Below are 18,374 nucleotides of genomic sequence, written 5' to 3' on the forward strand. Positions count from 1 at the left end.
TAACGGACTCCGACTGCGGCTTAAAATAAATAAGCAAATAAATAATAATAATATTCAATTTCCTCATACTTATACTAACAATTAAAAGTCCGTTTTCTCTCATCCATCTTCTAGATCAACGTGTAATGAAAGTGGAAATAACGGAAACTGGGCTGGCAACGTCATGAACTCTGTTGATGTGTTGGCGGGAAACAGTTGCCATAAATGTGGCAATAAAACTGTTCACTACAAATTGGAATAAAACAAAAAAATTAAAGCGGCACACTTGACAAATATAGCATACTAAGTACAAAATTAAAAACTGAATGGAGAAATTCAAATATAACTATAAAACCAGACATTTGCAAGGCAACATAAATAGCGAAATACATCTCCGCCAAGTTTTGAACGAGCACTGTGGCCATTGCAGCGTCATGAATAAAACGTAAAATCGCGAAATAAAATACCCGTAAACCTTGACATACATGGATCTCGCTACCAAGCCAACTGCCACGAAGATGAAGCGAATTACCTGATGATGATACATTTTATATCTCCTGTTCAACTTAACACCAAATGAATATATTTCTTTTTAACATGAGCACACGTTTAAGCATCCTCATAAATCCTCGGACAATGTGTACAAACAAATGATTAACACTGAGTTATAGACGCTCAAACAGAATTATTAGAATGAAATTGCTTGCAGAGTACAGATGAATAGAGATGGATAAGAAAAATGAAAAAAAAGAGAAAATTAGAAATAGAGAGACATAGAATGACAGAAATACAGAACGAGAGAAATAGAGAAAGATAGGGAGGAGAGAGGAGAGTACTCAGTCATAAATGGCTGAATTCGAAAAGTGGGTCCCCCCGATGGAAACCAACCTGCCACTCGGCTTCAAAGAGCGATGCAGCTTTAGTTCGAGACTGCAACATTGAAGAACAGAACAATCTGACCACGACCTGGGAAGGGGCGGGGCTTAAGACTGACCTCACATCCTTCCCCTTGTATGAAGGCTGGCAAAGGCCAACACCCACATAAAAAAAAATAAAAAAATAAATAAAAAATAAATAAAAAATAAATAAAAACGCATAGAGAAATCCACAATGCAGCAGTTATAGGAGAAACTGGCCATTGTTACACTGATTCGTTACCCTTCATCGTTAGTTTTCAAACTTTCTTATGTTCTTATTACTATTATCATTATTTCTATTAATTTGATTATCAACATTATTACCATTATCATCACCATTATCATAGAGTGGCGGTTACTCCGATACATGATTGCTATTATTATCATTACTTATTATTACTCAATAATAATAATAATAATAATAATATCTATCTACTGTATATACATAGAGCTTTTTCCCCTTTACAAGAGAGGTAGCCATGTCAAAGGGACGTACCCACTCCCACCCATTCCACTCCCCCCTCTCATCTTAACTCCTCATGGATGATGGGTCATCCCTGTATCCCGCCCACCCTGGGTCAGAAGCAATGTAGCAAGGCACAGGACATCCACAGCAAGACCGCTTCATTAAATCGGCGACCCAGCCCCCTCTCAGTCCCCCTCATGCAGAAATAGAGAAGGCGGGGAGAAATCCCTTCAGGGTGCGTCAAAATATTATTCACACAAAAGCACCTCCTACCCTCCCATCCCCCCCCCCCTTCCCTTCCTTGCATAATAGTATCTCCAGTACACCGCCACTCGCCACTCATCCCTATCTCCCACCCTTGCTCAACAGACATTCCCCTCCGGGGCAATGCCCCTTTCACCCCATTCATCCATCTCATCCTCGATCGTCCTCTCAAATTCACTCCTAACGCGGCCTTACACACCTTTAATCTTCCACACACACTAATAACAATGACAATAATAATAACAACGATAACGATAATAATAGCCACAACAGTGATAACTGAGTGAACTTGGTAGGACGACCAAGAATGATAGAAATGGACGGGCTGAAGGGGCCCCTTGAGCAAAAGGGGAATGTCTGTTGAGCAGGGAAGAGAGACGCCAGGGGATAGGTGTGATTGGAGAATGGCTGGGTATGGGTGATCTTTTAACGCAGCCCGAAGGGATTTCTCCCCGTCTTCTCTATTTTCCGCACGAGGGGACGAGGAGGGAGGATCGCCGCATAAGTGAAGTGGCCCTGCTGTGCTGTGTCTTGCTGCATTGCTTCCCACCCGAACAGTGGACAGGAGGCAGGGATGTCCCCTTCATCCACGAGGAGCAAATATGGGAGGGGAACAAGAGTGGGATGGGTGAGGAGTGGGTGGGTGCCTTGGCTGGATATCATCCCTCAAAATGGGAAAGAGGCCTTCGGTACATACATAGATAATATTAATCATTACTTTTATTAACTGGCTGCCTCCCTTATACGGGGGAAGAGGCTTTTGGCATACATATAGATAGTGGGCAAGATGCAGGGATGACCCGTCATCCAGGAGGTGCCAATGTAAGAGGGAGGGAAGAGGGTGGAGGGGAGTGGAGCATGTTGGGGATGGAATGGGTGGGATTGGTTTCTATGCCTTTGTTTTTTAGCTACCTCCCTTGTAAGGCGGAAAGAGCCTTTGGTGTGTGTGTGTGTGTGTGTGTGTGTGTGTGTGTGTGTGTGTGTGTGTGTGTGTGTGTGTGTGTTATTAGTAGTAGTACTAGTAGTAGAGGTAGTAGTAGTAGTAGAGGTAGTAGTAGTAGTAGAGGTAGTAGTAGTAGTAGAGGTAGTAGTAGTAGAGGTAGTAGTAGTAGAGGTAGTAGTAGTAGTAGAGGTAGTAGTAGTAGTAGTAGAGGTAGTAGTAGGGGTAGTAGTAGTAGAGGTAGTAATAGTAGCAGTAGAGGAAGTAGTAGTTGTAGTAGTAGGGGAATTAGTAGTAGTAGGGGTAGTAGTAGAGGAGGTAGTAGTAGTAGAGGAAGTAGTAGTAGTAGTAGTAGTAGAGGTAGTAGTAGTAGTAGTAGAGGTAGTAGTAGTAGTAGTAGTAGTAGTAGAGGTAGTAGTAGTAGTAGTAGAGGTAGTAGTAGTAGTAGTAGAGGTAGTAGTAGTAGCATAGTAGTAGTAGTATAGTAGTAGTAGTAGAGGTAGTAGTAGTAGAGGTAGTAGTAGTAGAGGTAGTAGTAGTAGTAGAGGTAGTAGTAGTAGTAGAGGTAGTAGTAGTAGTAGAGGTGGTAGTAGTAGTAGTAGTAGTAGTAGTAGTAGTAGTAGTAGAGGTAGTAGTAGAGGTAGTAGTAGTAGTAGAGGTAGTAGTAGTAGTAGAGGTAGTAGTAGTAGTAGTAGTAGTAGAGGTAGTAGTAGTAGTAGTAGTAGTAGTAGTAGTAGTAGTAGTATTGACTGGGAGGGGTGGTTATTCCCGCACTTCGCGCCGGATTTTCCCTCTCGTTTGAGTCACCGCCCGTCGAGAGCTGTTTCCCGTGTGGGCGCAATAGTCGGGCGAAGGGCGTGGGCGTCCGTGTGTACTTGTGATACACCATCACAGTCTGGGATCTCGCGTAGGATCGTGACCGACAGCTATTACACTTCCGTGTTAGGGTTAATGTGTGTGTGATTAAGCATGGTTTTGGACCACGTGTTGGACTCGTGATTGACAGCTAATGCTCTCCCGGAAGAGAGCTCATATATGACCGATCTATGGGTAATACTGTGACCATACAAGCACACACACACCCAACTCCTCGCACACGTGTTGGAGTAACGACTCGCAGCGTAGCGATACTGAAATTATTTCAGCCCAGGGCGGGATTCGAACCCGGACCGCCGTAGTGGCGGCCGGAAATTCTACCAACTGCGCCATCGTGTTTGTACGTGTATATGTGTATTCACCTCGGATCTGCTGCAGTCTCTGTCGAGAACAGCCAGACACCACCCTACGGCAGTGAGCTCAGAGCTCATTATTCGTCGATCTCTGGGTAGGTCTGAGACCACTCACACACCACACACCGGGACTGCAAGGTCACAACTCCTTGACTAACGTCCCGTACCTACTCACTGATGGTGAACAGGGGTTACACGTGAAAGGAGTCAAAACCAACTTAACTCCGCCCGGCCGGGGAATCGAACCCCGGTTCTTTGGCTTGTGAGGCCAGTGCTTTACCAATCCGCCACCGAGCTGTGTGTGTATGTTTGTGCGAATGTGAATGTGTGTGTGTGAGCGCGTGTGCTTGCGTAAATGTGTGTGCGTGAACCTGTTTGTTTGTGTGTGTGTGTGTATGTGTGTGTGTATGTGTGTGCATCTATTAGTGTGTGCGTGTGTATACCAGCATGTGCGCGCAAATCATGTGTGTGTTTGTGTGTGTATATGTGTATCTATGTGTGTGTTTCTACATGTGTGTGTATGTGTGTTTCTCTGCGTTCGCGTGTGCGTGTCTGTCTGTATGTATATGTATGCATGTGTTGTCACGTACTGAATCAAAACATTAAGCATATACCAGAAGCTGTCCACTACCCCGAGTATGTTAACATGGAATATTCTAAATGCATATTGGTTTTTTCATTAAATGATAGGTGATATGAGTAATTGTAATGCATGTAAAGAAAAGAAGAGACTCGTTAAACGATGTAGCATCTCAGGTCAGGCGACGTTGCCCCGGCTCCCAACTAGGAATTTCCGTGGGCTTGTCCAAGCCTTGTAGTAATTACAAAGAGAAGCTGAGTGCGGATCTTCGGGCCGCTTGTAGTCTTTAATTATACCGGCCATACATCCAAGTATAAAGAAAACGGTGTCTTAACAAATGAAGTTATCCTACATGGTTGCAATTTATTCACTTTATAATTTCCTTTTACAAATTTGATTAATTTATATTATAATTTTCAGTGCAAATAATATATAGTGAAAAGGTACAGAGTGGGAAATAGTGTGGACCAACTGTCCGACATTACAACTTATACATTTTAGAAATTTCTTTACAAATAAAATTGTCTAGTTTATATAATCCTAGATTAAGGTTTATATTATCATCTTGTGTGGTCTTGATTAAATTGCTTTCGATTACATTTCTTTCGACTATATTGTTACAACAATTGTAACAATATAGTCGAAAGAAATTATATTTGTAAAGAAATTTCTAAAATGTAGAAGTTGTAATGTCGGACAGTTGGTCCACACTATTTCCCACTCTGTAACTTTTCACTATATATTATTTGCACTGAAAATTATAATATAAACTAAACAAATTTGTAAAAGGAAATTATAAAGTGAATAAATTGCAACCATGTAGGATAACTTCATTTATTAAGAAATTTCTAAGATGTATGTTATAACCATATAAGACATTTTATACCCATTATAAGCATAGACGGACAGTTGGACCACACTATATTGTCTGCACCTCTGCACCTTTCACTATTTATTATTCGTACGGAAAAATTATAATAATATAAACTAAACAACTTTATTTAAAGAAAAAATTATAAAATGTATAAATTGTAAACATGTAGGACATTTCCGCACCCACTGTAAACGCGCGGGTACAGACAGTTGCTCACCGAACAAGTGATAAATAGGACATTTACTTACCAAAGGATTATTTTATTTATATTGAAGTTTATTACAGCAATAATATACAAACAATACACAAGCCTAATAACATAATATACAGGATTTTTTTTAGTTATATTGAAGTTTATTACAGCAATAATACAGGATTTTTTATATTGAAATTTATTACAGCAATAATACACAAACAATATACAAACTTTCATATTTTAGTTTTTAATTAATTATAAAATTCAATACCAATTTCTTCCATCAACATATAGTGATTACAGTTTTATAGCTGGTGCAGTACTGAAGTGGGTTTATTGTCCTTTGTGGTTTACAAGTCCAGTCTAATGGTGTGGCCAACTGCATTTAGAAAGTCAGGAAGACACTGACTTCCTGCAGCATACCCCTGGCACAGATAAAGTAAATCTTTATCATAATTGTTAGAGGCCAAGAACTTATCAAACTCTACAATATAATCTAATGCATTGTTTTTAGTGAGTTTCATTGACTACTTACCCTAACACTTCTAGTTCATGAACTAGAAGTGTTAAGGTTAGGAGTCAATTCAGACTATGAAAGTAAAAATTTCGACTTAATAAATGACAGAGATACATACGAACAGTCAGCCGCACCATTAGACTGGACCAGTTAAAGATCATTACTATATATTGATGGAAGAAATTGGTATTTAATTTTATAATGAATTAAAAACTAAAAGTTTGGATATTGTTTCTGTATTATTGCTGTATATATAATACAATATAACTAAAAAATCCTGTATATTGTTTGTTATTAAGTTCAAGAAAAGTAAAAAATAATCCTTTGGTGAGCAAATGTCCTATTTGTCACTTCTCCGGTGAGCAACTGTCCGGTGAGCAACTGTCCTACACCCGTAAACGCAGACGGACAGTTAGTCCATGGGTACTACCTCTCCTCTCTCACCAGGATGTCTCCACGTTCCCTTTGTTTCCCACCTATATATTCTGCACCTTTGTATCTTCACTATGTATTATTTGCACTGAAGATGTGAATACACGAAAGCGCTCTGCTTTAATAGTTTTTCTTCGTGGTCAACCTTGCATTTTCAATAACACACGCTCCCAGTGTTTTTCCTGCATTTATATATATATATATATATATATATATATATATATATATATATATATATATCAAGCAAAGGAGGCGAGGCCGCGCAGGATCGACCGGTTCACGACGTTTTACAAAGGAGGAACTTGCCGACAGGAGACCTTTTGGTCCATAACTAGGTCGGATGCAAAAAAGATAAACAGATGAACAAATAAACAAGTAGATAAAATGATAAAATAAATAAATAATGATAGATAATAAACAAAAATAACAACAATTTCTAATAAATAATAAATACACAAGTAAAACATATTATTAATAATATACAAATAATAAATAAATAAAATAAAAATGGCAGGCATTGGAGTATATTTCTTTGGTGCTTATCTAAATGAATCTTATAACATCGAACTGCACTACATTGCACCGCCTCTACAGGAAGTTTATTCCATTCATTTACTACACGGTTGGCGAAGCTGTTTCTACCCACTTCCAAATTAAATCTACTTCCTGAAAGATTGAGACCACAATTTCTTGTTTGATTCGCATTCTGTGTGAAAATTTCGTCGCTTTAGATGTTGTTAATACCCTTTAGAATCTTAAAGACCTGTAGCAAATCAAGTCACCTCCGAATCTACGTTTTTTTAGGGAAAATAGATTAAAATGTTTTAGTTGACTTTCGTATGATTAATTTCTGATATTCAGGGTCAGCTTTGTGGCTCGCCGTTGTACTTTTTCCGATCTATCAACGTGTTCAATGAAATTCGATGACCACACGAACTAATGATTTATATAGCTTGTTAATGACAGATGTATTCTCAAAATCAAAAGATCGCGCAGTCAGTCCTAGAATTTTATTTGCTTTCTTTAAGATGATTATTCATTCCACTTGGCGCCACGAGATTTTATTCAGTTGAGAGATCCTCTCCTCTCCCACCCTTTGTGGTTAGGTTTAAACGACTGACATGGACCCAAGTTAGCTAAACCTGTCAACTTCCTCAGTAATCTTCATTCACCTGTTGGCACGGATAATCGTCTTATATACCGATACCTAAAGCCGCGCCTCACTATACTGTTTAGAATTTGAGAGAGAAAGAGAGAGGAGAGGAAGAAAGAGAGAGGAGAGGAAGAAAGAGAAAGAGGGAGAGGAAGAGTAAGAGGAGGGAGGGAGGGAGAGAGAGAGAAAGGGTGAGAGGGAGGGTGAGAGAGAGAGGAAGAGAGAGATGGAGAGAGGGAGAAAGAGAGGAGAGAGATGGGGGATAGAGAGAGGAGAGGGAGAAATGGGGAGAGGGGGAGTGGGAGGGAGAAATGGAGGAGAGGGGGCGAGCGTCCTCTTACAAACCTAGTCTTAAGAAGAAAATAGGCAAGACCTGGTTTACCAACAAAGTGTTTAACGAATGGGATAGACTTAGTAACCATGTAGTGAGCGCTGAAAAAATTGGTTGTTTTAACATAAGATTAGAACTGACTGGTGCAGGCCTTATGGTCTCTTGCAGTCTCTTTCATTCTTATGTTCTACATGATTCTACCGGTATACAGAATCTCAAATTTAGATTCCTCTCAAACATCTGAGATCAAGTGTCCTTTCCAAGGGCTTCGTTTATTTGGACAAGCTGGGCTTTGGATGCAAAAGATATTTGCCTTATGGACAAGTTCTTCGTGACGATACGTCCAGAAACTAAAAGCTCACTACTCATAATTTTCGATTTCGAATCGACATCCCCCCCAACCAAAAAATAAACAAATAATAATAATAAACAAATAAAATAATAAAATAAAAAAATATATAAATAAATAATTCCTGACATTTTGACTCGTTCGATTTTCTTCGGTCAGACTCAAAACGAATTCATTCATCTGAGGAGACACAGCCTCCCCCCCCCTCAGAGGGAGACCAAAACAAACGTTTATAACAAATGTATACAACAAACGTTTTCCCAGCTAAGGGGTTGCCAAAAATTATTAACAAAACAGTCGGAGGAAATCCGGAATATTGATGATGATGATGATGATGATGATTCGGTTTGACGTCGCGATCTTCCCATATCAGGCTAGGACGGTGCCCCTCACAGAGGACTTTGTAGCAGGGAATTTAATAAACCATACCCTTGGCCCAACTCGCTGGTGGCAGATTTCGAACTGCCGTCACCTCGACCTCCGCCGCAAATATCGACGCTCTAATCCGCTCGGCCAGCGAACATCCAGATCAAAGAGGGAAAAAATAATAACGTGCAGGGAGTTAATCGAGGAAGGTCATAATTATTACATATTGAACTGCGCACTCGCTCATTAACCCCCTTATTAATCCCCATCAGGATAAAAAGAAAATTAACCCCACTAATAAGCCCCATTACCACCATACAACCACCATGCGCCAAGGACGAATAACCCAGACATCCCACGTACAAGTCCGTGATCACGTGACACACAATCGGGTGATTAGGTCCTAATCACCGACAACTACCTTCCGGTATGCGAGATCAATCCTCCAGCGCGAGGGCAGAGGGTGAGGAGCCTACGCTAGGAGGCGCTGAGTGGCTGCGGCCGAAGCAGTCACCTTTGCCCTATCATCCGCTTCTTGGACAGTTGAGGCAGGTCACAAATAGCCACTGCTGGGATCCGGAAAAGAGTGCGGGATTCGAACCTACAACTAAGCCAATGCGGGTACAGTACGTTTCCGATGACGTCACCAGTGCACAAAGCGTGAGGGGCAAATAACACAAAATATAGTAATTACGTCATCTCCCTCGACACGGAAACGCCCCTTTCAGGTTCTGATTCAGTACATTATAACATATAACCAGGCCCGGTCATCGCGAGGCTTGAACCCGGGTCCCTCTGAGCGTGAGTCCCAAGTGTTACCACTTCACCACCCGGATCGTTAAAAGACTCACGCTCAGAGGGACCCGGGTTCGAAGCTCGCGACGGCCGGGCCTGATTGTTTGAATTACATCGCTGTTACTAGCGATTTGTTAAATATACCTCAATGCCTGTTCAATAACCTCTAATGTAATCCAACATGTTCTAATGTTTGTTCACTATGTTCTAACGTCTGTTCATCATGCTGTAATATATGTTCAATATGATTTAAAGCATGTGCACTATGCTGCAGTGCCTGTTTACTGTGTTCTAAAGTCTAGTCACCATAGTCTAACGCCCATTGAACATGTTGTAATATATGCTCAACATGCTGCAATGTCTGTTCAACATGCTGCAATTTCTATTCAACATGCTGCAATGTCTGTTCAACATGCTCTAACGTCTGTTCATTTTGCTCTAACGTCTGTTCAACATGCTATACCGCCTGTTCAATACACTGCAGGGAGGGTGAGGGAGGAGGGGGAAAGGAGGAGGAGGGGGAAAGGAGGAGGAGAGGGAAGGGAGAAGGGGGAGGGGTAGGAGAAAGGACAAGGCAAGGTCTCTTTTGTAATGGCATTATCCCACTGGGCTATTTTCCTCCAACTGCTGGAGCAGATTTGAATCCCGCAGCTTTCGAAGAGGAATCTGATATACTAGAGGAAAATAATTGTCCTCCAGCATATCAAATGACATTCTATGTATTTTTGTTGAGAAAACAAAATAGTTTGCCCGAGTGATTTTACGGAGGGAAAAAGTCCTGGAAATGGGTGGTACCGCCGATGAATCGGAGGTTGGAGGTAAAATAACCCAGTGTGATAACCCCTTAACGACCAATTAAGTTCCCGGACGTTTGCGCACATCGACGAGATGTGAAGAGAACAGAACACAACCTGATGGACAAACCTTCCCCGGAATCCAAAATTTCGTGAAGACGGATCCAACGCACCCCCACCCCCACCTCATCCTCTAACTCAGCAGTTCTTAACCTTTTTTCAGTGCCATTACAGAAAAATTTCTCGTATCCCCATCCAACACAAATACAATGCAAACATATGAAAGAGATTAGTGATACAAATCTTGCTTTGCTTTCTCATTGTAAACATACAGTACCATGCACTGGCTATCATGTGTCGTACCCCCAGGTTCAAGGTTTCGTATCCCTTGGGGATACAGGTACCCCCAGGCTAAGAACCACTGGTCTAACCCCCTTCCTTGCCGGCCCGGACATACCCACTCACTCTAGCGTCTAGTTAGTGACCGCCGAGCACGTTTAAGCACTCCTGTAACAACGCCCACTCCCCTTTACGTGCAGGGTGTCATTTTCGTATTTTTAACACTAACTACCGCCAAGGTATTTCGTTCATCTTCGTGGCAACTCTTTACACACCTCCAACACCTTGACCACCACCTCCAACATCTTGACCACCATCTCACCCACTACACCTCCAACACCTTTCCTACCACCTCCAACACCTTGCCCACCACATCCAACACCTTTCCCACCTTCATCACCACCTCCACCTTTCCCACCACCTCTAACACATTCATCACCACCTCCAACACCTTCATCACCATCACTATCACCACAGCCACTATCCCTGTCATTATCACCATCCTTGGTACCATCATCATCACTATAATGAGCACAACCAGTACCATCATCACCACTACCACCACCGTCACTATCACCACTACCAATACTACTTCTGACACCATCATGACAACAATCAGTATCATTGTCACTATTACCAGAACCGCCACTATAAATAGCCATCATCACAATCACTACCTTCATTACCACCATCACCTTGGGTGATGACCACCACCTCCAACACCTTGACCATCTCTGCCGGCGCCTTCCCTTCCTCAAGAACGTCACCTGAAAAACTCCCTCATTTCCTTTTCCTCCTTAGATTCCCTCCCTGACATCACTCCGCCTCATTACGCCATCCCCCTCCCTCATGACATCACTCCTCTGTCTTATGACGTCATCCTTCTACCTCATGACGCCATCCTTCTACATCATGACGTCATCTTTCTGCCTCATGACGTCATCCCCTCTGCCTCATGACGTCATAATTCGTCGAGGATCAAATTGAACCCTTGCGTCAAGCCAGACCGCGTGGCAAGGCTGGTCAGATTTCATCACGTTCTATCGTTGTAAATGACATTGGTGACATCATCACAAACGACAGTGATAATGTGATTACATTCCAAAAGGATGTGATGATTTGATTATGTGTGACAAATGATCATGTTTTAACGAAAAAGTAACGACTTTTTTCAAAATGAACTATGATGGTGATGATGATAATTTTGATGATGATTGGTGGGTGGGTGGGTCACCAATGTATTATTATGAAACCCACTATACCAACGTTCTTCCATTACTCTGAACAGAAAAGTTCCGAAACAGAACATTCCACGTACCAAAAAACCGCCGAAATTTTGTTTCCCGTTTTTACAGCTGCCCAGAATTTTGACGTTTTCGTTCTGAAAATACCTAAACTTTCTCAAAAGCCTGATTACAGAGTTATTCGTACATACTGTAATTTCTAATCCCACTACTAACACCGGACAAACTTCGGGATATATCGGATCTGTCCGGCATTTCCATCGGATATAGCGGATCTTCGGATATAACGACTGACTCCTGTCCCCACATCGTCCGTTATATCGAGGGCTTACTGTACACCAAAAGTCCTTTTCACCCTTTATAAGGGGGTTGTACGTTGTAAAATTCAGCAACCCCATAGTACCCATGTAAAGATAAGCTACCCCAGAAATAAGCTTGTAAATATAAATCACCCTAACAGTGACGATCATTAAAGTTAGGTTTGGTTAGGTTAACCACTTCAGTACGAGTCAAATTCTCGCGCGCAGCATCGGCTGCCATATGTACGATGCATCACGCTACTCGCGTTATAAAATATAAAGTTATTGATTATTACTCGTTCTCTTTTACTCTGAGTAATGATAAACAGTAAATGTGATCAACCAGTTCACAGAATCCGGGGGTAACTCAAATATAACTACATATATATATATATGCAAGGTAACCACTTTAGAAAATAAACAAACGGAGCAGAGCGCTTTCGTATATTACATAATCAGTGTAAATTACACTGAAGTAATTTACACTGAAGATATAATATACGAAAGCTATCTGCTCCGTCTGTTTATTTTCTAAAGTGGTTACCTTGCATCTATAAAACACACGTTCCCAGTGTTTTTATTGCATGTTACAAAGGATTACAAAGGCGGAGCATGCCGACAGGAGACCTTTTGATCCATATCTAGGTCGGATGCAAAAAAAAAAAAAAAAAAAATAATAATAATAATAATAATAAATTAAAACTATAATAATGTAAAAATAACAAATAAAATACACAAATAAATGCATAGGTATAGTTGAATAACAAACAAAAAGGTAAATAGTAAATGATTATAAATTGACATATAACTAATAATAAATGAAAATCAGACAGACAAATTATAACAAAACAAAAACAAATAATATAACAAATTATAATCATTACAGCATCTTACTTAGGTATTTATCTAAATGATTCTTAAAGCTTCGAACTGAACTACATTGCACTACCTGTGCAGGAAGTATGTATATATATATATATATATACAGTATATGCAAGGTAACCACTTTAGAAAATAAACAAACGGAGCAGAGCGCTTTCATATATTACAGTAGAAATTACACTGAAGTAATTTACACTGAAGATGTAATATACGAAAGCGCTCTGCCCCGTTTATTTTCTAAAGTGGTTACTTTGCATTCATAAAACACACGTTCCCAGTGTTTTTATTGCATATACATACATAAATATATATATTGGAAAAATAACCACAATAACGCGTGACGAAAAGATATTGCAGAAACCATAGGGAAATTAAAGTCGGAATACTGAACGCTTTCGTCTATTACGACATCCTCAGAGTACAAGAAAGAAAAAATAGAACACAATATTTATACATAAGAAAGAAAACTGGGAGAGGTCATAGCCACATAAAACCTTCGGACATTATACATACAACACATTCAATTAGACATGGAAATGTTAATGTTAATAAAAAAAATACATATACATTCATATACACATGGAAATAAGAATGGTAATAGTAACAAGAAAAAATAAATAAAAATAAAATAAAAAGAACAAAAACCATGTGGCCGAAAGGTCCATAGGACAATTGGTACAATTAGGAAACTAGGTACTGCTTTACTATCCTATGATTATAAATTGTTTAGTTAAACCAAAACACAAGTAATATTATTATCAAATTGTACAAAAAAAAAAATAGAACACAATATTTAACAGAAATACGAAAACTGGAAAGGTTATGCCACATAAAACTTTCGGACGTTATACATACATACACACTCATATACACAGAAATATTAATGGTAACAGTAAATGAAAAAATACATACACAATCATATACACATGGAAATAATAATGGTAATAGTAAAACAAACAAAAAATACAAATGAACAAAACCTTGTGGCTGAAAGGTCCACAGGACATTTGGTACCATTTGGGAAGGAGAAGGGGAGAGGAAGGCAAGGAAAGGGAATGGGAGAGGTAAGGGGAGAAGGTAAGGTAGGGGAGGAAAGGAGAAGGGAGAGGGTAAGGGGAAAAGAGAAAGGGAGAGGAAGAGGAGGGGGTATGTACAAGACAAAATAAATAAATAATAATAATATAAAATCAAATGTGGATTATGTTCTGCAGGGGCATAAACTCTTTGCAAACGCATACAAAATCCCCATGAAATAAAAATCGGCAAACCAAAATAGCAATCAGGCAAATGGGATTAAATCACGTTACTTGTGAAATTATCAAATGTAATGGGAAAAATTGAGGGAAAGAGCAAAATACCATGGCCCCTACTTGGTGTAAAAAGGCATCTGTGCAAACAAAAGTACAAAATTTTGAAAAACCCACTTCATTGAATAGAATTTCTACTTTCCATTTTGTAACAAATTAATCACGTATTTTGCATACTTACATCTCATGTATCTCTCAGCTGTTGAGTTTGCATTGAAATATACTTCTAAAATTATTAAATTTTTTCAGAGGTCAACAACAAATGCCTGCAGGTGATGGTCCAGTGAGACAGACATCAGATATAATCATCTCCCTCCCATCCATCTTCAAAACCTGTTAACACCCTTTGCTTCAGTCTGTAGGTGCTGCCGCCCCAAGAGGATGACACTCTGTCCCTGACATAGCACAAAAGCTCTCTCTAATTATCCATTTCAACTGCATTTCCTCCACTTTTTCACATAAGAGAGATAACATAGTAACTACTCCACTACTGTGACATAGAAACTGTCCAAAATAATATAATAAAGTCAAATCTAAAGTTTCTCTGCAGAGATCTATGGAAGGTTTTGAGGACCACTGCCTGCCACTGTGGGGCTACAGGTTTCCTGTTAGTGAAACTTGGGAGAGTAATTGCTCAAGTTGAAACATACGTTTTCTTTTTTGAAGAAAAAAAAATAAAATCTCCCTTACCAGGGAGGTAGCCAAAGTCTCCCACCCATTCCACTTGCATCCACCACCCATTCCTCCCTCTCATCTTGGCTCCTCATGGATGACAGGTCACCCCTGTATCCCACCCACTGCCCTGGGTCAGAAGCAATGTAAAAAGACACAGCACATCCACAGCAAGGCCATTCCACTTACTCAGTGAACCCTCCTCTCCGTCCCTTCATACAGAAAATTAGATGTAGAAATCTCTTCAGGCTGCACCAAAATATCATTTACACCTAACCACTCCCTAAAAACACCCTCCCCCCTTCCTTGCATCACAGCATCATCTATACACAGCCATTCTCCGCTCACCCTTATCTCCTGCCTTTTCCCTTACTTGCTCCAGAGGTATCCCGTGTATATATATATGTTCCCCAATGATGAAAGGATACAATCATATTTATCTGACAGCATAGACCATTCTTAAAGTTTAGCCTATTCTTATATCTTATGGTAAGTTGTGGAATTCTTCACTTTGATTTGCATTCTCCGCTGACATTGTTTTGCTTTGGAACAAATACCTTAAGTAATTCTATGGCTTAAAATAACACAATTCTATAACAATTTCAAATTCACACATTTTCTTTTCAATCCTGGCCATGAAGTCTTTTGTGCTAGTGAAAAAAGAAATAATAACAATAATAAAAATATATATAAGCAGCCATAGCCATCTACTTACCTTGCTGGTATGCCATGATGTTCTTGGTGGGATCTGCAAAAAACAAACCAGAAGGGAATTACACTTCAACAGCCATGGGAAAAGCAAACATCATCCGACTATCACAATCATTTTGTTAACAAGTACCAAGTCTAATGGGCAGGAGACATGGATGACCCTTCATCCACGAGGAGCTAAAATGAGAGAGAAACAAGGGTGGTGGATGGAAGTGGAATGGGGAGGAGTGGATGCATACCTTTGACTAGACTACCTCCCTTATAAGGGTGGAAAAGCCCTTGGTATATAGATAGACAGATAGACCTAAGACTAGGAAGAAGGTTGCAGTGGTCACTTGGAAACTAGGAGCTTATTATGTTGAGGATTTACTCTGCCTATTTGGGAACATCATGTTTCAAGCAGTCATTCTCTTTGATCATACACCCATCCAGTGCTACAGACTCTGTGACTAACTGTGAAGGACTTTTGTGATCCAAGTGTGTATATGGAACTGCCTAGTGTAGGCCTTATAGTCTTTTCTAGTCCCTTTCATTCTTATGTATATCTTAAGAACATAAGAATGAAGAAGACTGCAAGAGACCACAAGGCCTATACTAGGCAGTTCCATATCCATTACCACCTGTCATCCCCATCCATAAAGTTGTCTAATCGTTACTTAAAACAATTAATAGTTTCAGCACTCACAACATGGTTACTAAGTCTATTCCATTCATTGACCAACCTATTAGTAAACTAATTCTTGCCTATTTCCTTCTTAAATCTAAATTTGTCCAGTTTAAATCCATTACTGTGAGTCCTGCCCCCGTTGTCTTAATATGATGACCTTGTTTGCATCACCCTTGTTAAAGCCTTTGATCCACTTAAACACCTCTATCAGATCACCATGCACTCTGCGTCTTTCCAGAGTGTAAGTTAAGGTGCCTAAGACTCTCTTCGTATGGTAAACTTCTGAGCCCATGTATCATTTTGGTCATTCTCCTCTGTACTGATCATAGTGAATTGACATAGATGTGCTATGGGTAGCCTCTTGGATATGCTTGAGGAGCAGATTGTTGGAATTGATGATCTTTTCATAGTTGCAATGCTAGGCTATTATTATTAGTCTGCATGGATGAAAGATTTTATATTGTCCTCCAGGTTGAGTATGATATTGTTATTTTGTCAGCAATAATTACTCCAAAAATGAGGAGCCACAGATGTGGTAGAGGAGAGGTTTGAGGAAGGCAGCAAAATAGAAAAATACCAAAAGTTAAATAAAAAAAAAATTATTCTCCAATCATAAGAGAATGCCGAGTCACTCTGGTCCATAGGGGTGTTAATAAGGTCCCTGAAATATCAACTGCATAAAAAACATACAGGCAATACCCTCATCAGGGCTGGGAGCTGCATGTGAGTAAATTAGTGTTAACGACAGCATTGCTCCTTGGGGGACCCCTTTGATTAATATTTGGTTCCTTCATGGATGGATGTTTTATGACCATTTTCTGTTAGTCAAGGGGTGCATCAACTATTTCCCTTATTGTGAATACAAGTTTCTGCAATATCTTTTATGACAAAATGTGTCTAAGGTTTACGTCATAAAACACCTGGTGTACAATGGGTTAACTGATTGACTGAGTCGAGTTCCTCTATATTCTATAACAGTTTGGTGGTAAAGACAACAAAATGATACAAAGCTAAGAACCAGTCTGTGAAAACAGTCAATCTCACACTGAATGCCTACCACTGTGACTGTGACTATCAATTGAGAACAACCCAGGTCTGAATCCTAAACTATTGTCTAAATCACCATCATGCGTAAATTATTATTTCACATTGTTAGAATCCCAAACTAATGACTGAAATTGTAAACCGTTATTTTACACAAGTAAATGGCAAAATATAACAGTCACAACAGTGGTTTCCTGTCTATAAGTAATAAGTTGGAGACATGAACAAGCCTAGGAATGAACCTTCTTGTATTTTAGATGTGAGAGTTAAAAGTTTACTGGGTTAAAAATACCCTCATAAAAATATAAAATAATTCTAATTACAAAGACAGCCATTTTACACAACCTGCGGAGACTGGGGTGCGAAAATAATTGTTTACAAATGACGCATTCCGTTTTCAAAACTACAGTATTTATATACCAGAACAATACTTTTGACTTTAAGATAAATGAAAATATGTCAGTAGTTTTCAATGCATAAGCTCTGTGAGGCGTTAACTTACGATTTCGATCACTTGGTCAAATTGGTGTACTAACAACCAAAACTGCAAAGACCTGTTTTCTTAATCATCGAATGTCATAACGATACAGGTACAGTACAGGTAGTTTATCACTAATATGCATGCTTATATTCACCTTAACAATATTCCCTACACCTTCCATGATGAAAATTCAAATAAATATGGTCGATATTCATCCTATTAAATGAAAAGTGTAATTAGAAATCTACAATATTTACCTTAATAGTGATGTGCGTTCCTCACTTGCTCCTTTGAATGTCAATGTCAATGTTTCAATTTACGCGCTAATAATATAGAAAAAAATATTAAATATTTGAAAATTACGTGAATGTTTTGTAAGGATAAAATATAATTAACAAATATAAGGCAAATATTTAGAATAATTCAAATGCAAAATAAACATAACTATAATGTTTATGTACTAAATATTTTAAATGTAAATAAAACATGATTACCATAAAATAATATTTGTAAGAAACTTATAATAATCTAGAAAAATAAGACTAC

The 18,374-nt window shown here is 39.3% G+C and overlaps 1 protein-coding gene across 1 annotated transcript in view; it reads right to left on the minus strand.

The window, feature by feature from the left end:
* LOC143040560 (uncharacterized) overlaps positions 1-15,673 on the minus strand; it is a 217,621-nt gene extending 201,948 nt beyond the window's left edge. The window contains exon 1 of the mRNA XM_076211642.1: positions 15,641-15,673. Coding sequence (XP_076067757.1) covers positions 15,641-15,656 — 16 coding nt within the window. The 5' untranslated portion in view covers positions 15,657-15,673. The remainder of the gene's footprint in view (positions 1-15,640) is intronic.
* Between the last annotated feature and the right edge of the window lie 2,701 nt (positions 15,674-18,374).

Source organism: Oratosquilla oratoria, chromosome 2, assembly GCF_046742065.1.
Source record: "Oratosquilla oratoria isolate Oo_2021 chromosome 2, ASM4674206v1, whole genome shotgun sequence".
Classification (NCBI taxonomy): domain Eukaryota; kingdom Metazoa; phylum Arthropoda; class Malacostraca; order Stomatopoda; family Squillidae; genus Oratosquilla; species Oratosquilla oratoria.